This window comes from Vespa mandarinia, chromosome 10, assembly GCF_050613455.1.
Source record: "Vespa mandarinia isolate Hongniang chromosome 10, ASM5061345v1, whole genome shotgun sequence".
Classification (NCBI taxonomy): Eukaryota; Metazoa; Arthropoda; class Insecta; order Hymenoptera; family Vespidae; genus Vespa; species Vespa mandarinia.
In genome coordinates this window covers 5,432,709-5,458,951 of record NC_140819.1, presented here as the reverse complement: position 1 = coordinate 5,458,951, position 26,243 = coordinate 5,432,709, and the positions used below count along the sequence as shown (strand labels likewise).

At 28.7% G+C, this 26,243-nt stretch overlaps 1 protein-coding gene, 1 non-coding gene and 1 pseudogene across 5 annotated transcripts; all 3 read left to right on the top strand.

Moving 5' to 3' along the window:
• The first annotated feature begins 349 nt into the window (after positions 1-349).
• On the top strand, positions 350-25,917 carry LOC118446362 (orexin receptor type 2). Of its 4 annotated transcripts, none has more exons than XM_035876918.2 (10): positions 350-474; positions 3,302-3,526; positions 3,610-3,739; positions 4,237-4,961; positions 19,873-20,020; positions 20,321-20,539; positions 20,772-20,931; positions 21,179-21,291; positions 24,178-24,285; positions 25,128-25,917. In XM_035876918.2, exons 4-10 carry the CDS (start codon positions 4,518-4,520, stop codon positions 25,361-25,363), a joined length of 1,428 nt encoding a protein of 475 aa, XP_035732811.1. In that variant the 5' UTR covers positions 350-474; positions 3,302-3,526; positions 3,610-3,739; positions 4,237-4,517; the 3' UTR covers positions 25,364-25,917. The 4 variants fall into 4 exon arrangements, with proteins under 4 accessions (XP_035732811.1, XP_035732813.1, XP_035732815.1 ...); XM_035876920.2 differs by having other exon boundaries at positions 24,178-24,458; positions 25,128-25,268; XM_035876922.2 differs by lacking the exon at positions 24,178-24,285 and having other exon boundaries at positions 25,128-25,916.
• On the top strand, positions 6,461-6,597 carry LOC118446399 (U11 spliceosomal RNA). Its single transcript, XR_004839580.1, has one exon. It is a non-coding gene; the product is annotated as a U11 spliceosomal RNA (small nuclear RNA).
• On the top strand, positions 7,213-7,803 carry LOC146872715 (uncharacterized; annotated as a pseudogene).
• Positions 25,918-26,243: the final 326 nt, after the last annotated feature.

Genomic DNA, 26,243 nt, shown 5'->3' with positions numbered 1-26,243 from the left:
TGAAAGAAAAGGGGAAAAAAGAAGAAAGATGTTCTAACTGCGCAACTACTTCAAAGATATTTTATCACTGTAAAACGAATCTGCAAACGAGAATAGTGAGGTTTGTGAAAAAAAAGGGACGTGTGGTTGTATCGTATAGGGTAACGAAAAAAGTATATAGGTATATATATATATATATACATACATATATATAGATGTATGCATGTATGTATGTATGTATGTATACGTAAACTATGAACGAGAGATATTACGAGTTTATCAAAGCCGAGAAATCGAGGTTTCTTGAAGCGAATAACGCACGGAGACGGCGTGGCTCGCGAGTGGTGTATACCTACGTTGCTCGTCAAAACGACGGTAACCTCAGTTTCGCATAGTCCGTCGTCGCGTTCGTGTCTCTTCCTCTCTTTTCTTCTATCATCACAGCTATCATGTGCTAGAGAGAGATTCGTTTTTCCTTTTCTTTTCTCTTGAGAAGTAAGTTATGAATTAATAATTAAAAAAGATATGAAAGAAATAATTAAAGTTGGTTAAATTGTCAAAAAGAATTTTCTTAATTTCAATTATTTATTATTTTTTAATTGTCGCGTTTAAATGAAAAGAAATACGTATGACAAAAGTGAACAAACAAGTTCGGAATTATTTTCGTAAAATTTTTTTTAAATGTTCGTAGTGAACGAATATAAAGAGTTTGTTTTGTTGTTTAATTATCGGCGAATAAATATTTAATAACACATGTATATATATATGTATGTATGTATATATGCATGTAGGCATGTATGTATGTATGTATGTATGAATGTATGTACGTATGTATGTATGTATGTGTGTATAAATTTATGGTTAAAAAAAAATTATGAGATATGATGGAATAGGAAGTTGACAATTTTATTTAAAAAAAAAAAAAAATAAATAAAAAAAAACGTTTCGAAATGTAATTAGTAGTAGGAGCGATAAAAATAAGAAGTAAATTATGAGACGTTTGTGAAAGGATTTTTAAAATAAGCTAGGACGTTCATTGATGTGCATGTAATGACGAAGAGCTTCGTAATTACAAATAATTTAAAAAAAAAAGAAAAAAAAGGGAAATAGAAGTAAACAGAAAAGTTGTCTGAACGTATCTCGTGTAACTTGAAATTATAAGAAAGGATAGTTCATTTTCTCTCTCTCTCTCTCTCTCTCTCTCTCTCTCTCTCTCTCTCTCTCTCTCTCTCTCTCTTATTTTTCCTTGAAGAAAATTTTTCAAGTTTAATAATTAAAAAGCTCTTATGAATATTTCAAAAGTCTATCCCCTCGTAATTAGAACTTTTGTGTGAATTCGTTTTTTAAGTTGTGAGAAGAGTAATTCCGGTGCCTCTTTAATGGTAGTATTTCTTTGAATAATTAAAATAAAAGAAATAAAAAGAGGGACAAATCAAGATACGAATAACGTATTATAATTTTTAAAAGGCATCTACATATACGTTCTTAATTTAGGATTCATTCGATTTGATATTATTATTATTAGAAAAGTATAAGAATAATGTTTCATATTTTTCATAAGTTTATTATTTCTTTGTAAAAACGTATAATTATTCAGCCGGCGTTAAACAAGAAGAAACAAGTTATTGCATTCTCCGGTATCGACGTTTTAACGATCACTTGGAAAAGTTAATTCAACATTTAACGACAAAGTTTTTTTTTTCTTTTTTTTTTTTTTTAACGAGAATAGACGACGTTAGAACGCACACAGAGCTTTTTGCTTTCGCTTGATGCGTACAACGGCGTAGATTGTAAAGGATATTTATTTTCTAATTAGATTTAATATGCTCGCACTATTGCTCTTAAAAAGCGTTAACTCATTCGGAGATATAGTAAGTGTATGAGAGAGAGAGAGGAAGAGAGAGAGAGAAAAAAAAAAGAGAGAAAGAGAGAGAGAGAGAGAGAGAGAGAGAGAGGGAGAGGGAGAGAAAGAGAGAGAGATAGAAACGTAAGCGTAAAGTATCATTCGTGTTTTCTACGAAAAACAAGTATCTTTGTATTGTCAGCAAAATAGAATGTACCATAACTAAAACGAGATTAAGCTAATCCAAAACCATTGGCATTTTTCATTGGTCAACAAATTTTTGTCGTAATTTTTCTGCGAAACGAATATATTTTAAAAATAATACTAATATTAATATTATATTATCATTAATATTATCTTTAAATTAATATTAATATTATTTTTCATAGTAGGATAATAATAAAATTTATCATAATGATCAAATTTATGTGAAAACTTTTTAATGAAAATTTATTATTTAGATAATGTATCATGTAGATGCATCATAAATATCAAATTTAAAAATTCATAACAAATTTATTAACGTTTATCATGTATTTTAAATATTGTTGTAAAAGATACTTCTTTTTTTTTCTTTCTTTTTTTTCTCTATATGTATATCCAATATAAAGAACTTATGACTCTAGAAAATATAGAAAGAGTACCACCTACTCATGCTATTCGTTGTTTACCGCATATCATTTTTCTTTATTTTCTGTGCGTGCCATATTGATTAACAGGTTGCATTGCGCTTGTAAAGACTTTCTGGAATTAGTTTCGAGCAAGAACCACAGCTTCGTTAGGAAGTTAATGCTTCAAAATGAAAAATAAGCGTTTAAATTGTATCACGAGACTAAGCTTGTTTATGCTCGATCATTTTACAAGATCCTTTTCCTGTGCCTTTTGACTTTTCGATGGCAACGTCACATAGCTTAATAAAATTGAATATGAGATCCGTTTAAGATCAAATTAAATGATATAAATTTTTACGATATGAAATTTCGAATCGGCTAATTTATTTTTTAATTTATTTGGTAAGCAGATAACAGGATTACGAATGACTTAAGCTAATCTCGTAGGAGGAAAAAAATTATTACCAGTATTCACCGTTACTGCAATATTAAATGTTACGAAAGAATAAATTTTTGCACTTTCTTTTTTTTTCTTTTTTTTTTTGTTTCTATTGAAGATTTTTCTCCAGGGTAGGAGACGGTAGTTATACGGTATTTATCGGATTGACCAATGAGTTTGATATTAATATTTGTAATGCGGCGTGTAAAGTTTTTCTAGGTGGACTAAAAAATTCTCAAAGCGATTTAAAAAATCAATTACTTTTTTCTCCCTCCTAACCCCTCCCCCCCATCCTTCCCGCCTAAAAAGATTTTTAAAGTTAATTAAATAAGATAATAAATTTTGTTTTGATCAATTCAAAGATAAATATAAAAATTCGAAATAATATATATCTAACGTAAGATAATGTTTTTCTATTTAAATACGAAGTGAATATCTAGGATGGCCTTTAATGCCCAATTGAATGAATTATCACGAAGTAACGGTGTACGTGTTTAATTCAATTTATATATTCGATCCAAACTTCGTTAATGAGACTATCGAAAGTAATCTGATTGTGAATGCTAGTGCATCTTGTGAATCTAGTGGAAAGAGACAATTTCGTGTAGAATAAAGTGCACAGTAAATTTAACATCTTCGGAAACGTTGAAAGAGGTAAGCCAGACTCTAAACCAGAGGTTAACATTTTTCAAATATGTCAGAGCGATGAAAAAAAAAGGAGAAAAATTTTGCGCCAGGAAACTTCGACATCAAGGAAATCGAGGAAAGATTCTGTTTACGGATGATCGCCGAACAACGTGGAAAAACTTTTTTACGTTCCAAAAATATCACAAAATTGACATGTTGTCTGACGACATCGAAGAAAGAGTAAGTATAAAATAATAATGATTCATGATAAATATATCATGATATTTTATAGAAATATTCTACAGAAGATTGATATATGATAGATATATTTTATACATAATTTGATAAAAAAATTCTGCAGGTTGATAGAATTCATTGGAAAATACAAAAAAAATCATCAAGTTTTAATCTTGCATGTTTATTTTTATTAACACCGCGAATAGAAATAATTTTACAAATGAAAAAGAAAAAAAAAGACAACGATGTTACCATAACAGAAATATATAGACAATTATCTTATATTATTAATAGTTTTATGTTTTAAGTTGATTTGCAAAATATAATTATGAGTACCATCAACCAGAACATCTTCATATCCGTACTTTTGTACATATATATATATATATATATATATATATATATATATGTACAGAAGTATATATGTATGTATTTCTACGTTATTTCCAACATTCTTTATGCAAGACCCTTGAGCTCATGTTCTCATATTCGATTTATAGCACACGAGGGACTCCACCAATATATATACTTCATTCGAGAAGAAGACGTAAGCGTCGAGATAAACGTTGGTTGGCTCACTTACTTTTTCGATCTGTAAGGTTGCCCTTCGGCAATGTTCCGGGTTATGTGTAATATCTCGAAATTTGCAAGAATAATTTATTCTAACGAGTACTTATCTACTTGTTAAGAAGGATACTTATTTAAAAAAAGAAATAATAAAAAAAGAAAGGGGAAAAAAAAGAAAAAAGACAAGGAAGACAGAATTAATATCGTAAGAAAAATGAATCGTTTACAAGTGTTCGTTCTCATGTGTTTCCTATTTTCTGTGCCATTTTTGACGGACACCACGGATGAATCGGAATACATTTCGATAACGGAAAGTTTCAATTTTGCGAGTGTGAACAATTGCACAAATATCGCTTGCATACCAGATGAAGAGTACCTTGAGATTATGTACGAAGATATATTTCCGAACTTCACCGATTGGGTCATGATAACTCTGCATAGCATCATTTTCATCACTGGTCTAGTTGGTAATTCTCTGGTCTGTTTGGCGGTTTGTCGGAATCACTCAATGAAGACAGTTACTAATTATTTCATCGTCAATCTCGCTGTGGCCGACCTTCTGGTTATTCTGATATGCTTGCCGTCTAGCGTACTTTGGGATGTAACGGAGACATGGTTCCTTGGTTGGGGTCTTTGCAAAGCTATACCATATCTTCAGGTAAGAGATCGATGATAAATAATGCCAAACATTAAATATTAAAATTAGCATTAGTCTGTAATGTTAGTTTATTTTTAATGTTAAAATTTTTAAAATTTTAAACACCTCGATATTTAATATAAATTTCATTAAACGATCCGAGAAAAGGATTGCTAAAGGGAATAAACATTCATAGAATATTCATTTATAATTTCTCATCGAGGATAAAGTGTAAACGTTAGATTTATCAAGAAGCAGAAAGTGTTCATAGAATTTTTCTGAAATCATAAGATCCATCGAATAAGCTATTAACTTTAAAGGACCTGAGAAAATGAATGTACAAAGTATAAGAGGATAGAATCTTTGTAAGTAACAAAACCGAATCGAATAAAATTCTGAAGCGAACGACCGTGAAATTATAGTTTTAAATTACTTTGACGACAAAAGACTATCGACTATCCGTATATTTCCAACGAGAAAGAAAGAAAGGAAGAGATAGAGATAAAGAGAGATTTACTCAGCAGGTATAATCTCATTTGAAACAAATCTCTCTTTCGTTTAATATCTCTCCTCGCGATTTTTTCTTTTTTTTTTTCTTTCCTTTTATCTTTCTTTTATTTTCGTTTAAAGAACGCTCGTACTGTCAGCGTCCATACTGTCAGCGTCCATGATGCCTCGTTGGTGTCACGTGACTTCATATAAGAGTCACGTGGTTCATTAACGAATCATATTGCAGAATTAAAACATTCGCAAATATAATAATAATAATAATAATAATAATAATAATAATAATAATAATAATAATAATAATATATATATATGTTATATGATATCAAAAATTCATACATCATTAATATTGAAAAGAACCGAGGGAATATTTGAGATGTACTATAAAGTAAGAGATAAATTTACTTGCATAATTAAAACGGTCTGAACGAAAATTCTTTACCAGCACCGACGTGCACTGTACCAATTCTTTGTTCAACACGTTCGTTCTTCGCGCATTGTTTTAACTCGCATGTCGGTATTACATGTCGCACACATATATACGTACATACGTATGTATATATTCATGTTATATGAACATTTCTAGTTCTACGTTTTGGATAATTATTCGAGAATTTCACTGTCAGTAGATAAATTGTTATATGTCTATATAGGAAACTCGTGGGAATTTATAATATCGTCGTTAATCGATAATTATGAATTACAATTCAAATTTGATGAATATCGTATTATTATTTTATTCTTTAACTCAAATGAATTAAAAAAATTTTCATAATATTGTCGTATAATAAATAAACTGAATGTATAAAATGAATTAGTCCTTAAACATATTATACGCAATATCTAAAGCTTAATTTAACTTTTCAGAATATATGCGCTCGTACTTCAATTGGCGCGTATATTATTTAGTTCGATATCGGGTCGACAGATGGCTCGAAATGTTAATACCCTTTCTCGCTTGCGATTCTATGATTAAAATCATATATAAAGTTTTGCGTTGAATGTGTCTGATTAAAAAGGGTGCTCGCTACTTCGATAGCGCGTCGCTTTGTTTTTCGGATCGGCGGGGTATGGCTATCAAGACATACCCAGCACGTAATTTTTGTAACTGTGGGGTTGTTGGCTGCCATTTATAAGCACCGACACCTCCGAATAAATCATATCCAATGAGAAATCATATTCAAAAAAAGAAAAGAAAAGTGATATAGAATTTTTTGATAACTGTTCGTTTGTAATTACTTATTAGAAAGCAAAAAGATAAAGCTGTTGTTATATTTATTAACACTAGGTTTATGGGACCCGTCAGTCAATTAGACAGATTTCAAACTTTGAAATGAAATACCCAAAAAAGCATTAATTTTTAACCATTTTGCATCGTAAATTAATCATTTCATCCAAAGAAATTTATACACACAATTATTTTTTTCCTAAGCCTTCTAAATTTTGAAATTTGTATGTAGTATACCTATCTCTACGAAACCCATCAAATTGATGGGTTAGCTGATAAAAGAGAAAAACCGATTGTATGGCCTGAGTTTTAGTCTTTATCTTCATCTTTGTTTTTTTTGTCTGAAATCATTTATCTTGTCGCCAAAGAAACAAGAAGCGATGTTCAGTATGATTGTTGCAGTGACCGAGTAAGAACGTTTTTCAAAGACAATGTGTAAAATTTTCATTTATTGTAGACAGTCTCCATTTATCGTATTTACAATAGGGTAATTGAATTTGGGTATCTTTTTATTTTGAACAATCCTTCTTTTCTATCATGAGTAAATCCAGGAGATATAATAAAATATTGAACAAAATTGTCAACATCAATGAAGATTATTTTGAGGATATCTTCGAAGATGATCAATATGAATTAGACCAAAGCGAAGATGAGAGTGAAAGTTCTAAATATATCGAAAGTGAAGAGATAAAAGGATAGTGAAGAGGAAAACTTCTTGAAAGTGTATCGTAACAAGAAAAGGATACGTATCTTTTTTAGTTCTGACTCCAAGGATGAGAGGACGAGCATTCCAAGCACATCCCAAAATATAATGAGTGAAATTGCAGTTGATGGGACACAGTGGATAAAACTGAGAGCAGACGAATCTGGGGGTAGAGCGCCCGTTCGTATGATATTCAAGGATATCGCAGGACCTAATGGCTACGCCAAGAAAAATATTATATTGGGTTGTGTAACTAGTGTTTTCGAATTAATAATTGACAGATACATAATGGAACACATAAAAGATTGCACTCAAACGGAGGCACATAGGAGTTTTGAAAAAAGACTGGACAATCATAGTTGCTGAGTTACGTAGTTTTCAAGGACTTTTATATGCCCGGGGTGCATATGAAGCGAGATCATTGAAAGCTTCTTATTTATAGTCGAAAAAATGAGGACTCACTTTCTTCGCAAGCACAATGAGCAGAGATAAATTTACAGAAATTCTGAGATTCATATGCTTTGACAAAAAAAACCAACGATCCGAAAGATTACAAAAAGATAAATTTGCGTTGATATCCGAAATATGGAACAGATATATAAGTAATAGCCAGGCTTGTTATAAGCCATATGAAAACATATCGATAGATAAACAATTATTTCCAACGAAAGCCCCGATGCAGGTTTACACAATATATGTTATATATGTTATCATTTCCGTGATAATTAAAAAAAAAAAAAAGTCTTTTTACTTATTAATAATTTATTTAAATCTAAAGCCTAAAATTGTTCAATTCAGATTTAACTTGAATATATCAATTTTTTGTAAAGAAAATGAGTATTTTCGTTTACCCGTCAAATTGACGGGTGCTCGTAGAGATAGGTATATAAGAAACGTCCATAAACCTAACGTTAATTATTCATAGTCCACTTAAAAAATTTTGTTTTCAGTTTTAATAGTAATTTTCCCCAAGAATACATAGATTTGACTAATAAAAATTAATTAAACGACAACAATTTTTTTATAATCATTAAAAATTATTTTGAAAGAGAGAGAGGAAAAGAAGGAAGCTAAAACTCTTCATATTTTTATAGTATCTTATACAAATTCTTACAAAAAAAAAAAAAAAGAAATGGGATATATCGAGAAATAAGAGACAAAAGTAATTTCAGTCCTTTCGATTAACTTAAAGATGATATGTCTATATCATTCATTGTTACAAAGTGAAATGGCAAAGTAAAACTCGATTAAACTATCGCGTTCATGTTTAAAATTTCGATATATATATATATATATATTTATATATATATATATATATATATATATTTATATACATACACATATATACATACATTTGTATGTATAAGTACATCACAAATATTCATCTGACGTGTCATTTTGAATTCTTGTATCGTAGCCTCGTATAAATTTATCGTCGTCCTGGAATATAAAACAAAAATGTAATAATATCGACTCGCATGCGAATTTATCATATGCACGTTTGAAATCAAAGAAAGTCCATTATAATTCGATCGGACATCATCAACAAATTTTCTTACAAAGAACTGAGGTACTTAATTGAAATTATGTAAGTAATTTCATGATCTCCGCAAAGGACTCTCTGTGATTTGTTTTTGATGAAGAATGGAATGCAATAAATGAATTATCTGCCGTTAAAAAAATTCACTCCTATCTCGCTGATAATAACTGCATTGATTAGTACGTTTTACGTGCTACTAATTGTAAATACGACATTTTATGCGATCCTCCAGAGCATAGATTTTAACACGAAGAATGTGTTATTTCGAGCGTGCTTAAGAGACACGATCTTCAAACGTTCCTCTTTAACTAATTACGATAGGTTATTGTAGAATTTTTCTTCTTATATATCGCGTGAGCTTATATTAAAATTCTTCCATCGAAAGGATGAAAAATTAGTTTACCTCTATAATCGACAAGCTTGACGTTAAATGGAGACTAGTTGTCTCGCCAATTAAACAAAATTCATTTTTCAAAGTAAATAACATTTTTAATTCTATCAAAAAAAAAAAAAAAAAAAAAAGAAACAAACAAACGATATTTAAAATATATCATATAAATAATAATGAAACTTTGAAAATATTTTCACGAAAGCGATGGATCCGTAAGATTTTTTTATTTTTTCTTTTTTTCTATTTTTTTTTTTTTTTTTTAATAAATAAAGCAACTCTAAAAAAAATTAGACAGAGAGAAAAATTAGGGAAAAGAAAAAAAATTAGAGAAAAAAGAATTGATCTAGTCTAGGTTACTATTTTTCTATTATCGCAATTTTATAAAAAAAATGTTAACGCGTAATGCGAAATGATTTCGTTTCTCTTATTCAAATAAATTTAGCAAACAAAAATCGAATCTTCTTCATATTTGACATTATTTCGTTCAGTGGCTCGTAATATGTTTAGCAGAGTGAGAAAAATGTACGTAGAATGTCAATTCATGTTTAAGAATCGCAAGCGATAATAGAATGATTGTCGTACCCTCTGGATGAATACATTACAATTTAGTTGTAGATTCAGAAGTTATTTGATTAATTCCAATGAATATGAGAAGGACGAAAATCGTTTATAACGATTTCTTTAAGAGAGCATGCGAGTTAACTGCGACACGCGCACTGGATTATCTAATATCGAATTTACATTAAACATTAATCTAGCGTTATATGAACACATTTTATTACCCATTGTTAAATTCTTTCATAAAATTATAATTGTAAAAGATTCGTGTCCCCCGAGAATAAAAGATTTGAAAATATAATCGACCTAATAATAATAAATATTAAATAATAAAATTTAAAAATGTTCAAACATTAAATGTATTATTAACTGTCGAAGCGTGAAAAGATGCTACGATGATTTTTAAAAATTAAAAATATTCTCTAATCGTAATCATGACTTTTAAATTTATAATATTACGAAAACATTCGCATTTTTTTTTTTTATTATAGATCGCATCTCGTTGTAACGTAATTATCATGGATCAAAAAAAAAATTATTTCGTACATCGTACGTTTGCCGTAAAATTTACAAAAGAAGAAAAAAGAGAGAGAGAGAAAAATATATATATATATATATATAAAATTGAATCGACTATAAAGTGAAGTTACAATCGCGATAGTGGCTTTACCTTTAATAATTAAAGTCCCTTTTGGGGATGGACAAAGACGATAGCAAATGAGACATCGTCAGAGGTAGAGGTAATTAAATGGTGTCCAAGAGTGTCTCGGGTAAAGCTGTGATGAAGTTTGACCTGTTAGCTAGCGGAACGTCTCTATTGGATCAAGGCACATAAAGTCGATTGCCTGTTTAGACGCAGAACCTTCCTATGTATTGGTCCTATAGGTTGTACGATGAGAGCTTTCAATGGTATTGTTCACAGAAATATTATTCGACCGGTTTATCAAGCTTCTGCATATGCATGCGCGTACATTGTCGCATTTAGATACAAGCTGCGCATTTCTAACCCCGATTCCATCGATGTGTGTAAGTGTGTACATTCAATAAGTGCGCACGGACGCACGTGCATACGTATATACGTACGTACGTACGTATGAGTGTACACGCACCGTCATTGGTTACAACCTTACAATGCCTTTCATGTCGGTCATAAGTCTTGTTTCTGAGCCGTAGAATCAACGAAAGTTCCAACCTTAGGGCGTATCACGTTGAAACAATAAACTCTCTATTACATTACAATGCAATGCGTGACCGAAATTACATGAGTGAAATGCATACAAGTACTAAAGGTAACGAAGAGATAAATCATAAAACAACAGATTCAACAGAGATTTCAATACTTTTATTTTCGTATCATTTTTTGTTTTTTCTTTTATATATATATATATACGCTCACAAAATTGTTTATATAAAAGTGTTAAAAAAATTAATATATGCCAATCACAGTGGAAAGTACTGAAAAATAACTAGGAAAGTTATTACATTTAGTGATAAAGTTATCGAGCATTCTTGTTTATCGTTTTTTAAATGTAAAAAAAGGATATGCCACGAGCACGTACGCATACATTTTATCTACGTGAATAAATGCGAAATTTGAATATACATATCTAAAACCAGAAGCTACGTTATATCGCTACACCAAATACATTTACATATATACTTACGTACCTACCTATATATATATTATACCTATATATATATATATATATCGCATATAATAGAATTGTGCTCGAAGTATGGCTTTATATAAATAACGTGTATTCTCCGAGCGATTTCTTGTGCTATTATTTGAATCGCTATTAATTCTTTTTGTAATCATTCCATCCATTAGTTTGTTTATTTTTTATTTATTTATTTCTTTTTTTTTGTTTTTTTTTTTTGTAGAAAAATATAAATCGTCGCCTGTTTGTAAAAAGTATAATACTATATGCAAATAATATTAAATGATACTGTATATTTTACAAATTGTATCATAAATTTTCTTTCATAATCTATACATTTTATGTAAAATAATTTTAGTATCACGTACTACCGATAATGCGATTATATAAAAAACACAAAGGATTTGAATTTTGCTGATCACTTACGAACAGCGTAATCTCTCGCATATCTCGAATTATTTAAAGAAAGAAAAAAGCTTGGAATTTAAATATTTAACGATAATACGATTTTGTAGAAGGACACATTAGAATATTTTCAAGATATTTTTGATTATTCGTGACAAAAATGACACTGTCAGTTATCGAAAATTTCTTTATGCATCCATCATTCGAACGTTGATAAGAATCGCTGAAATGTGAAAGAAGAGAAATAGGAAAATAAACGAAGAACTAAAATTCCATTTGCTCTGCTGTGTCATTTCAAAATTTTGTATAATCTATCGTGACTTTAAAGTATAAAATTAGAACCCATTATCGAAGACATTAATTGAAAGATAATTCATCGGAGAAAAACAGTTTAAACTTTTTTTTTTTACTTTTATCGAACGTCATTATAGGAAAAACTTATCGATGAAAATGTCGATAAATTGAAAGAATCGAAAAAATTGTAAGAAAAGGTATGAAAATCTCGTCGAAACGTTAAATTGAAATATTTCAATTTTCCATCCGAGTAAATGCTTGTCTAATGTTTCTATCCGCTGTAAACGGTAAGGTATCTGAGAGGAACGAAAGACGTTAGACGTGATTTGTGACATACAACATTTGACTCTCTGCTACCTAAGCAAGAAGACAATACGATACGAGTGAATAAGAGTTCTGTAGTACGCCATATTTGAATTCTTTAAATCGTTCCTGATCTTCACATATTTGAATTCTTCAAATTGTTCTTGATCTCTCGATTTGAAAACGATTTAAAGCTGCTTTTGAAGAGTTAGGTACTTGATGCCGATATATCATCGCACCATTGGTTATGTATAAACTGCAGTATATGATACACATATATATATATATATAACGAAGAGTAGCTGACTCTCGGAATACACATTGCAATACACATTGAACGCTGATATTTCATATGATTTATGAAAGTGAACATCGATAAATTTCTGATCCTGGAAAATACGATAAATACATATATATATATATATATATATATATATATATATATATATATATGTATAAAAATAGATACTCGCTAAATAAGGTTGATAATCATCGCTCTATTTTCCTATAGTATCCCGATTTTCTAAACACCCTATATATAGTGTATATACGTATGTCGACAAAACTTGAAGGGATTATCTGTAGCAAATACATGGAACGTGCATTTTATCGTATTTGAAACTTCTAAATCAAACTCGCAACCTTATGATGCACGAAAGGCTACAATTCGTAAGGATTAATTCCAAATTTAACGAAATAATTTTTTTCTAGTATTTTATTTTGATGAAAATGACGTTTCTATCCTAGAAATCATCTTTTCTTTGGAATATATCTTCTCGGTCCGAACTAGTGAATCTAATTTTTTTTAGAGAACGCATTATTGTGATATGTATTTCCAAGATGTGGTCGATCATCCTAATGACGAAAGAAATGTCACGTGTTAGTATCTATATTTTACTGAACTAAATCGATCGAGTAACCACTCAGAAAAACGAAATGATATTTCACGGGGAATAAAACTATCTCTTAGCTTGATCTGCTGGGATATAAATTTTACAAGATAACCTTGTACGAGTGTCTCCATGGCCTTTTGGTTTTTAGCAAATGAAACATTTTCCTAATTGCTTAGACTCGTCAACGCTAATTTAAGTTGCTCGTTAATTATTATAGTTCGAGATTTATCAAATTGCTTTGTTTCATTTATATTTTTATAGTATTTTAATGTTCGCATATTTTTATATTTTTGAATGATAAATATGAAAGTACATACTGTTTATGTTGCACAAAATAAATACTAATAGTAAAGATAAAGATTTTATTTCTTTAAAAGATCCAGATACAAGACAAGATTAAACAGTCCCAATGGAGTCGTCCATTTCCCAAGTTGATGATATTTGAAGATTTTTTTATTTTTCAAGGATCATAAAATAATGTCATTGTTTTTCCAATAGAGATATTTTCATAATATATATATATATATATATATATATATATATTTTTTTTTTTTCTTTTTTAATATTTGATTTTAATAAGATTTATTTAATTGTTATAAGAGCTGGAAATCATATAGCAATGATTTTATTTTAATTAACTAAAATTTGTTCGACATAATGAATTTTGATTATTTAACTAGGAGATAACAGATTTTCGAATTGTTTGTAGTGTCAACATAATATTGGATGTCTTATATTTGAAATGATATAACCAAATACGCTTCAATTCTATTGGTTTTACAAACAATTGATAAACTAGATATATTAGAAATACTAGATTTAGAAGGAAAAACATAGTATGCATTGGAGCTATATCATAAAGTATACTGTTGTCAAGAAAGTGAACCTATAAACAATTTTTCTTCTTTTCCTTTATTTTATTTATTTTATTTATTTATTTCTTTTTTTTCTTTTCTTTTTTTTTCTTAATGGAAATCGATCGATTTTATGTCGAATAAAAGTTATAGAGATTAATACGTATAAAAAAAATTTCAAATATTAGAAAAAAGAAAAGTTGTAAAGTATCAATACGAATTTAAGGAATACCTACCTAATCTCAATTTTCATTTTTAATATAGATAACTACTTTGGAAAATGGACGTATAAAATTAGTCGTATAAAAAAAAAATTGGGCCATGAGAGTAAAGAAAAGGAAAGAAGAGAAGAGAAAAGAAAAGAAAAGAAAAAAAAAGGAAAAGAACTAAAGTCATATGAAGAAAAAAAAAAGAAAGTTCCGTCGACGATCGGAAAAGGTCGTAAAATAAATAAAAGCAAAAAGTTCCGCCATATTGGAAAATCTTGCAACGTTATTGGTTGAGAAAGAAATTAAGAGTCTCACCTACTTCAATAAGTTTTTTTTTTGTCGTCAAGGAGTACGGCCATTATTCTGCGACTTTGTTTCTTCATCCTTTAAAATCTTCATTCGATTAAGATCGAACTGATCAAAACGACGTACTAATTATAATCTTATTAGATAGATTCTATATCGTTTTATTAATACTATAGGAATAAAGAATTGTTTTAATTAGTACGTGATTCTTTCGTTGTTTGACACGAACTTAATAATATACGATTTTAATTGATTGTAAATTAATCAAAAAGAAAAAAAAAAAAGAAAAAGAAGAAGAAAAAAAACAACGCGAGACATCGCGCTTATGTAGTTGAATAAATTCGTCCATTTTTATGATTATAAATTAAGATTGTCGAATACGTAACAGCTGTTAGAAAGTATTTGCTAAGCTTAAACCACTTTTACGTGGTAATCGAAGTAAAAAAAAATACAAAAAAGAAAAAAAAAAAAAATAACAGAACGTTCAACGGAAATTCAATTATCGCCTTGTCTTTTTCGAACTAGATGATTTTTATTTTATCCAATTTTATACATATATATATATATACACACACACACATATATATATATATATATGTATATATATATATATATGACACATATATATATATATATATATATATGAAGGAACGATTTTAAACGACAATAATAGGTTAAAATCTGAGAAATAAGTATTTATCGATAAATTATCGACAAGTCATCGATAACTTATCGACGATTTATCAATTAATAAAATGATTTATTACATTCGTACGATCGATAATATCCATAGATAGAATCATGTCGGTTATGTTAGGTAGCGTCTTCAATTAATCGATTATCGATTACGCAGACCATCATAAGGATCAATTATCTTCATAAAGGTATTTCGCGAGTTCGTTTTGAATAGATTCGGTATATCTTTGTCCCTGATAGTAATGGATGAAAGAACCTGCGCATAAGCTTCAACGGAGATTCTCTGAGGTTATTAATCACTTTATTCTCCACATACTACGAATTTCAAAACCGTAGTTTCCTGAAACAACTATGACACGCAAATTATGCAAATGAAATCATGCAATGCAAACGGACTTCATCGAGTGTACGCACACATGGACATGCATATTATGCTTAATTAATAGCTATGAAAATTCAAGAAACAACGTGTGCGTCGTATTTATTTAAGAAAAAGAAGAAAAAAAAAAGAAAAAGGAAAGTAAAGAAGATGAATAAATTCAGAACAATGAAATTTACCAATTAACTCGATTAGATTTAATCAAGTAAATTTATTCATACATTTTAAGTGTTTCATTATATTTAACAACCTATACATTCTTGTACACGTTTTCACATTTATATACGTTTACACGGAGTTGTGTATATCTCTATATGCATACGTAATTCGATTTATCGATTTCTTTAAAAGCGTTCAGAAAAAAAAAATATTTACGACCGAGTTCAAGAGAAGCACTCATTTCAACGCGATCGATGACATTATCCGAACGTATATTTATTTTTCCGATAGAAAATTTTCCATTAATTTATAATAATTTTCATTATCATAGCGAATTCGAAATTTCAACGAGATACGAAAGAAAAAATAAAAGACATAAAAAGAAAAAAGAAAAAATAAGAAATGAAAAGAGATATTAAGAAAAAAATAAAAAGGAAAAGAAAGAAGAAGAGAAAAGAAAAGAAAAAAGAAACGAAAGGAAAAGAAAAGAAAAAAGAAAAGAAACGAATCATCGGATTTTGATCACTCAATTTGGATCGACTAACTCATCATATTTGCGAGTGCGTACGGGTAGATAACTCTGATTTAATTGAAACGTGCTTCACACCGTGTACGATAACAAACACTCGCAAAAATTTTCCACATTGGATTTCCTCCTTCTCTAGAGAGGTAAAAAAAAAAAAAAAAAGAAAAGAAAAGAAAAGGAAAAAAAGCAAATAACGGACAGAAAACAACATAGTCGGCTACGTGTGAATTATACAAAGCAGACAAACATGCCATTAGCTGTCCCTTTCCAGAAGATATGAAAACATCTAAAGAACGTGATAAATCATTACTTTAAAACTTTCTACGTACTTCACAAACTCGTTTTTAATCTTTTCGTTTTAATCGAAAAAAAACAATACGATAGGAATCATCGGGATGATCATATTCTTTTCTCTCTCTCTCTCTCTCTCTCTCTCTCTCTCTCTCTCTCTCTATCTATCTATCTATCTATCTATCTATCTCTTTCTTTCTTTTTTCTTTCTGTTTAACATTTTTATATCTCAATCTATCTTTATTTTCTTCTATTTAGAAGATAAGAAAAAAAAATAAAATAAAAAAAAGAAAAGAAAACCTCACGAAAGATAGAAAGTACCTGGACGAAATTTTCCTTCAATTTCCTTTATCCGCTATTGAACACCTGTTTCCATGAGGAAACATGGGATGACTACGGTAATCAAGTTTCGAAGTGGAAAATTGAATGACTCGTACCGTACAGGAGATTTTACAATTCAATCAGATTATCCTATTCTTTAACATTTATTTCGGTCGTGCTATTACGTCAATAAAAGAATTTATTCTAAAAAATGTATTCGACTTTTAGAAAATTCTTTTCTCTTCTCTCTCTCTCTCTCTCTCTCTCTCTATATATATATATATATATATATATATATATATATATATAATGGAAGACCGTACGAGTCACCGTTGTAAAGAAGAAAAAAAAAAAGAAAAAAAAGAAAGAAAGAAAAAAAAATGAAAAGAAGAAAAAAAAAGAAAGTTTGCATTTGAATGGCATCAATTTGAATTCTTTTCCAACATTTTCATTAAAATTGTTATGTGCGATAAGAAATATGATCTTAAGTGGTATCTCGTCCTAGTTACGTTCCAAGATTGAACGAGTACTCGAGTTGACATTTAGTCATTTGATATTATCAATCAAGAATTTTTACGAGGAATGATTTTGACGATTATAAGAATGACATGCGAAAATACGAAGTTGAAAAAAAATCTTATTAAGACATAGTTTATATCGATTAGGGAAAAAATAATTCAAATTGTTCCGCGTATTTCATTGAACAAAATTTTCTACGAATGAAATGAAAAAAATGGAAGTAAAAGAATTCGATAAAGAGGAAAACGTATTCGTACTCTCTGCGTTTTTAGAATCGTAATCTTGAAGTTAAAGACTGTCTCGAAAGTTGTACAAATACTCTGAGCGTTTTTTTTTCTTTTTTTTTTGTACCTATTAGAATGCAGAGTGTTCTCTGAAGATCGATAGCGAGGATACGTATAACAGCAATCTCGGAATTGCCACTCCTTAGTTCTCTAACTGATTCTTAATCAAATGAAACTTTTTCTTCTTTTAAAGGGATACCTAAGTAAATTCCTTTATATTTCAACATATTTTAAGGATATATTTTCTTAACTGGATTGTTATCTCTCGTTATTAAACATAAATGATATAAATTTTTGTTATTATTATTACGTTATAATTTCCAAAGTTTTATTTAACAAATTCGAAATATATATATATACATATATATATATATATATATATATATATATATATATATATTTTTTTTTTTCCATTATTATATTCCAATATAATATGGGATAACTCGTATAATTAACATGAAATAATTGAATACATTTAATGAAAATTAAGTTAATTAATTATTATTTCAATATAACGTGAATCAGATATGACCGTGTTTATTCATCAATTGCTGCATAATTTTCATTAAGATGGATAGTGCCGTTAGTACACTACGCGCGTGTAACAATGTTATTAATTTAAGCGGAACTAGATATGAAGAATGATAATACTCATTCAAACAAGAATAATTTGTCGTAACGCTCGTGACAAGAAAACTATATGTTTGTCCGTGTTCGCCTATTTACCTGTTCACGCGCGCGCTCGTGTATGTGGGTGTGCGTTCATATGTAGAAGCACGGCTTTTGGTAGCTTTCGTTATAACGTAAAGCAACATAGCATGTGCAGGAAACAGTTAAGACCGCTTTTGTGTTCTATACCACAGTCGATTAAGTGGGCAAACGCGTGTCACACCGTTTGCTAAGCTAAACCAGGCACTTCCACAAATATTCGGAGATTCGATTTGTGGTCACATGCTATTTCTAGGATAATGAAGCAAATCCTTAGACAAAGAAAATATATAAGATGATCCGATTTAGTTTCCAAATATCGTGATATTTAATTTATAGATAATATAACGGGATAGATTTCGATATCAATATTTATAAATAATAAAAAAAATTTTATGTTTAAAAGTTCATAAATCAAATACTCGATATAATATATATATTTAATCGAATTATAATACCTATTATTTTATAATGTAATTACATTATAATGTAATAATATTGCAACGTTAGATATGTCATTGTATATCATATGTGATCATATATATATATATATATGTGTGTGTGTGTGTGTGTGTGTAAATAAATATTAAATTATTTATTGTAATGCGATTATATATTCATATAATAAAAATTATATTAAAAAAGAATGGAAGTAATGTTGCAATGAAATCTTTATGTAAAGATACTTGATAAAATATATTCACTTCTATTTTGAAAAGAAATCATCTTGAAATCTAGTTTCCGTATTGAATGTATTTAAACTTTGAATCCGTGCTTTTGAATGTTCGAGTAAATCGCCCCAAGTTACCCATTGTCAAGAGTTTCCTGTATAAAAGTTTCTATAAAATACAATCACTTGAAAATATTTCGTTTTTCAAAGAAATCTGAACTAGATTATACGAGAATATCTACTTGAATCTGACGAGCTAATACTGCGGAAGAAAATGCCGCATCGCCTAGTAAACGGATGGTTATGCTAATTTAAGCAAATTACTTCTTCTCTTTTCTTCAATTGCAAATAAGGTTCATTGCGTTCATTTTTACATCGCGTGCGTAAGTTAAACCAACAACCGTCACAATTTATTCCAACATTTTTTAGTCTCTTATCAGATAAAAATAGTATTATATAAGAATCCGACCAGTGACGGACCAAAATAAATAATATTTAAATTTAAATCCTTTTGTATTCTATTACAGACCGTCTCGGTGAGCGTCAGCGTTTTAACATTGACATGCATATCGATAGACCGATGGTATGCCATTTGTTATCCCTTGAGATTCAGATCGACTACAAGATGGGCAAAAACAGCAATTGCTGTTATCTGGACGGTATCTTTTCTTTTTGGTAATAATAATATAATCATTATAATATAAATAGATATATTAATTAATTTATTAATATCAATATTATTTTAACATAATAAATAATATTATTTTCAATATAATACGATTTTCGAATTATTAAAATTTTAATAAATTAATATTAATTAAATCTTTACTATTCTATAATAATTATATATTATTATATATTTATATATATAATATATAAATTGATAATGATTTATTAATCTCAATATAATATACATATATCTATAATATTCATTATAATATGATAATACAATAAATCAATACGTATTTCATACAGATATTCCAGATATATTAGTTCTCCACACGGTACCATCCGAAAGTAAAGTAAAAACGATACTCTACACTCAATGCAAATCTTCTTTAAGTCATGAAAAACAAACTATATTTTGGGCCATAAAGTTAACCTTTTTATATGTCGTTCCATTAATTTTCATGACTTTAACTTATTGGCAAATAGTACATGTTCTTTGGCGTAGCGATATTCCTGGACATAACCGTGAGTAAAAGATAACAATATCCTATATATCCTTTAGTTCATTAGGTTTATAGATAGAAAAAATGATATAGAATTTATTAATTAGTATAAGACATTAAATTTATCCATATATATATATATATTTTTTTTTTCACGAATATGTAAATTAAAATAATATGGTCTATCACGTGGATAATGTTTGCAAAGATAAATTGTACCTATGTATATAAATATGTATGTTGTTATATTACAGTTACTAGCAGAGCTTGTCAAATAGGTGAGATACGTTCCACCGGTGCTGGAAATCCTGAGGGTCAATTGAGATCTCGACGAAAAGCAGCAAAGATGTTGATAGCCATAGTTGTCACATTCGCCATTTGTTATTTTCCAGTGCATCTTCTCTCGATCTTAAAGTATGTTGAGAGAGACGGAAAAAGAAAGAAAGAGAGAGAGAGAGAGAGAGAGAGAGAGAGAGAGAGAGAAAGAGTGCGGAATATAAGGAGATAGACAAAGAAAAAGAAAAGCTAAGAAATCATGAAACTTGTCTATATCATTGAGAATATCGTATATTTTGTAAATTCTATTCAAAAGAACGCGCTTTAAGCGAATCACAATGTATCGAAAAACTTTGTAATATTTTTTTTAATTTATCTTTTACAGGTACATCATCCTTTTACCGTCCGGTGAATGGTCGATTAAAGTGAGCTTGTTCGCTCATTGGCTTTGTTACGTCAACAGCGCAGTGAATCCCTTGATTTACAATTTTATGAGCGGTAATTAAATAATATTATTACTTGAACCTTTTTAAACAATGAATATTTTAGTTAAACAAAATCATCTGAAATTCTGATAAACGCGAAATTTATTATATACATTTAATATACTTATACGTAGATAGGTATATATATATAATATATAATATATACAAAGAGTATCCAATAAAGGTAGATCATCGCTTATTTAAACAGAAAATCTCGTGACCTGTAAAAATAATGGATTTTTCTTGATGGATCCTCTTTATAAGATAAAATATGGATTCCCCTGCGGTGTCGTCTTTAATTGGCATTTTTTCTCTCCACGATATCCGAGCGTATTTCCTTAATGAAAGATATCGATGACCTCGTAAGACAATTTCTTATTAAAGGGGATGCACGCGAATGTTTCTTCCAATAACATGATACGCAGGAGAAGATAAAGTTCGGTTTGATCATTTGGGTCATCGAATTTCCATTTGCTTGAGAAGAAAGAAAGAAAAAAAAGAAATAAGAAAAAAATAGAAAAAGAGCAAGAGAAAGAAATAAAAAAAGAAAAGGGATACATACCGATAAATCTATATTAATATTATTATATAACATAAAAGTCATAAAAAAAATACGGAAGAGGGTTAGATGGAAAAACTTTGCTCGTATCTCTCAACGATTCTCATTGAATTTCATTTTTATTTCATGAATAAGCCGTATTATTATCGATTGAGATTTGATCTCATCGATATTTACAGGATTATATCCTCTTGCAAAGTTTTTATTTTCAATTCATAACTATCACTTTATACGTGATCTCTTGTAACGTCGTATAATAATATCTAAAATGAAAAACAATATTCAAATCTATGTACTATCGTAAGATACGAATGATTGTAAATAATTTTTATTCGTTCATCGTTTAATGCATTTTCATTGAATTCTTAAATATAGAGATAAATTTTGACACGGTTCGTACGATCAAACTTTTTAATTTGGCATAAATATTAATTGGAATAGCTCCGTTACGGGATCTTGTATATCCGTCGTTATCGTATAGCGATTGGACTATATCAAATGTATGAGACAAGGGTTTCTATGAAACTATCCTTAATGATAGTGCATATAAATTAAACGTATAGTCTTAGTACCTTTATTTAATCAATAGTTTTTATATCTTCAATCCCATTGTTACGATGGATATTTTTACAATATCTACTTTTATTTGATGGATAACCTTGAATCACCCTTCGTCACTTCCACATAGAAACTTTACGCCTTGATAAATTATGTTTCTTATTTACAATCTCGTGTTCTACACTCGCACGTCAAAGAATTCTCTTTTCTTGGCTTTTTTTATTTTATTTTTTCTTTCTTTTTTTTTTTTAGGGTAGGAGTATCGTGGAGAAACTTAGTGAATCACCCGTTGTATACTTAATAAGTTGCGTGTGTGATCCATGCTTTTCCATATTTCGCGTTTCGTAATAAAAAAAAAAAAAAAAAAAAAAAGAGAAAAAAAAGAAAAAAAATAAGAAGAAAAAAAAACACCCTCTTTTACGATGATCTCAATATTAACATAATACAATATATCTTCCATACATAATACTTATCTCACGATAGATGTGATATTTTTACCTTTAGTGAAATACTATTATACCATTATACATTTTTCTAAATTATAGCGATCAAACGTATTTAATAATATCAAATATAATTTATATCGTAATAATGACAAAATTTAAAAAGATCTATTTATAAATATGTAAAACGAAATTAGTGATATACATTATTATCACTATGTGATAACAAGTATAAAATATTTTTGGTTTCATAAACTCTTTCATGTTATATAACATTAAGTCCGATAATAATAACTCAATTTACAAAATATTATAACGAGAATATGATATACGACAGGCTTTAAAATAAATATCGTTTGAATATAATTATATAGACGTAAAATGAAAACAAAGCAAAAAAAACAAATGAATAATTAAACGAAACCGTATCGATCTCGTGATTTCTTTAAATTATAATATTAACGAATGATTTAATTATATTAGTTGTTTCACATCTTCTTAGTACATTCATGAAAACGATTAATTTTCATTAAATAGAGACACCCTAAACTCAATATATTAAGAACGAACAGTGGTTTTTAATAAATTTCAATTTTTCGCTCAATAACGAGAATAATAGTAAATGATTGATTATGCCGATAAAAAAAAATATTTGTTTATTTATTTTTACTATTTATTTATGAGAAAAATATAAATTTTTATAGAATCAATTATTAAATCATAAATTGTTATCATAGATCATTTTATATAAAATATTAATTTAAAAATGTGTGAATAATCCAATATTCATATATATATATATCGTTCCTCAAGAATAAGAGGAAATCATTTTACGTCACTGTTACATAATAATTACTTTATCGAATCGACAGAGGAATAAAATACTACCTTATCAATTATCTCATTTTACGAACTAATCAAGTACGTTCCATTGGTTCACCAATACACTTTCATTTTATGTATCATGTTAGCAAAAAGAAAAAGAAGAAATAAACATCGTGAAAAAAAGAATAAAGAAAAATAATAATAAAATACGATAAAATAAAAAAAGATCAATATTAAATTTGAGAAATAAATAGAAATAGAAATAAAAAAAAAAAAGGAAATAAAAACGTAACTTTCGACGGCCAAAAATTATTGAAACATTTTAATAACGAACGATTATAATATTCTAATGAAGTAGTAAATTTGCCTCCTCGTCAAAGTAAACAAGATTATTTTTTATATTTTCGAGACGATCAAAAAAAAAAGGGAAATAAATGAATAAATAAAAAAAATAATGAAATAAAAAAATATAAAAAGGAAAAAGAACGGTGCCAGGAGATGTTTTACTTTATAGGTAAGTTCCGGCACGAATTTCGGCGTACTTTTCGAGATTGTACTCCTACGAGCAATGCGAATGGTCGCCATGCGACCCATCGGCTCAGCAACTACGCTTACAGAATGGGTAATGGCTACCATTCTACGCTCCGATGTTGTCGTGACCCTTTTGTGTCCTCTGTAAAACGGCCATCCTGTGCAAAGAAATCCATAGACATCACGATGGAAACAAATCTTGGTGGAACGGATCACAAAACAGCGATGAACAATTCCAGCCGTGAAGTCGATTATGCTTAGAGGGTGAGCTATATACATGATTCTAGTAGTTATTGGCCCCCTTTCGAAATAATAAAAAATGATTTTTATATATAATAATAATATTGTAGCTCTTTTATAATTTTATAATCATGAAGCATGTAATATCCGTATAAACGGGATGTATAATGTACATATATATATATTTTTTTTTTTAATTTTTACATACATTTTATAAACTTTGCGATGTATTCGTACAATAAAAATTATATAAATAATATTTAAATTATTATTTATATACAAATTGTTATAATATATATGTATATATATTTTTTTTAGATATTATAACACCTTTATAATGCATATTAAAACTGTATATATATGTGTGTGTGTATATTAAAAAAAATCTATATATATGTACATATACATGCATTAGTAACGTATAGATAAGTTTTATTTTGTAAAAGTTACCGTAGCAAGTAGTTAAAGCATGTCAGTTATTAGCATATAGTCAAATATTAAAGTTATCATATTTTTTATAAATGGCCAATAACTATGTGCATCGATATTACTGCACATATAGCTTACCCTTAGGCTATCGGCATATGTTGGACTTGTTTAGATATAAATAAATTTTTAGAGTTGAAACTTTCTGTTGTTAGAATTATTATATCCCAGATTAATAAAACATAATTCGTAGTTCTTCTGTTATAGGTAAATTTCGGAGACAATTCAAACGCGCCTTTCCTTGCTTCAAGAAACACAAAAATCGAGCAAGAACGACTCGCATCGCTAATATCACGAGTTATTTCGCAGCGAGATCTCGTGCAACGATAAAGTCAATACAGACCACAACTAATAGTAATAATAACGTTCAACGAAATACCGAGATCATACCACTGAGCGGATTCGCAATAACTGAGCCACGTCCAAATGGTAAATCAGAATAAATTCAAATAAGTGATTATTATGGTTGAAGCAGGAAACGAATGAATGCTACACTTTAAGATGTAATTTTTGAAACATTATTTAACTCAATACTCATTGACATGATAAATGTATATACGGGATGTTCCTTAATTCACTATATATTATTATGAATTATGATATATCCTGTATAAATAATTTTCTTTTTCAATTCATATGTTATGTCGGATAATATCAAATACGACGAGGTTTAAACGCTTTATTTTTATTTGCATTTTGTATATTGCCCATTTTAATATCATTATATGCACACACGCACGATAATTATTATCATTATCATCGTTATTGTTGTCTTCAACGCCATCATCGTCATCGCCATTGTCATCATCATCAACATTGACATAATACATTGACACTTCATGCGAAACATGTATTAAATCCGTCGATATTAATTGAATATGAAAATTTAGAAGTTATATACACGTATACATATGTATTTAGCAACGAAAGTTGAGAAGCTTTAACGTAATTGATAATAAAAGGATAAGTCATCAAAACTGTATTGTGTTATTTTGTAAACATTAAACGCACTTAAAATGAACGTTGAATTCTCTCTCTTAAAAAAAAAAAAAAAAAAAAGAAAGAAAGAAAGAAAGAAAGAAAGAAAGAAAGAAAGATAGAAAGAAAACAAGAAGAAAAAAGGAGAGAAAAAAGGATGAACTAAATGTCTGTTAAGTAAATGAAGAGATGTACTCGTAGGTACCATGTTAAGTGACAATTTGTTAGCGTATATTTCCGCAAATAATGGTGTTATTTAGTATTCATAACAATTCTCTTATGATACAGTTGTATATACTAAACGGAGCGATATCTACAAAATTTAATAAGTGTCATTTTTCTACG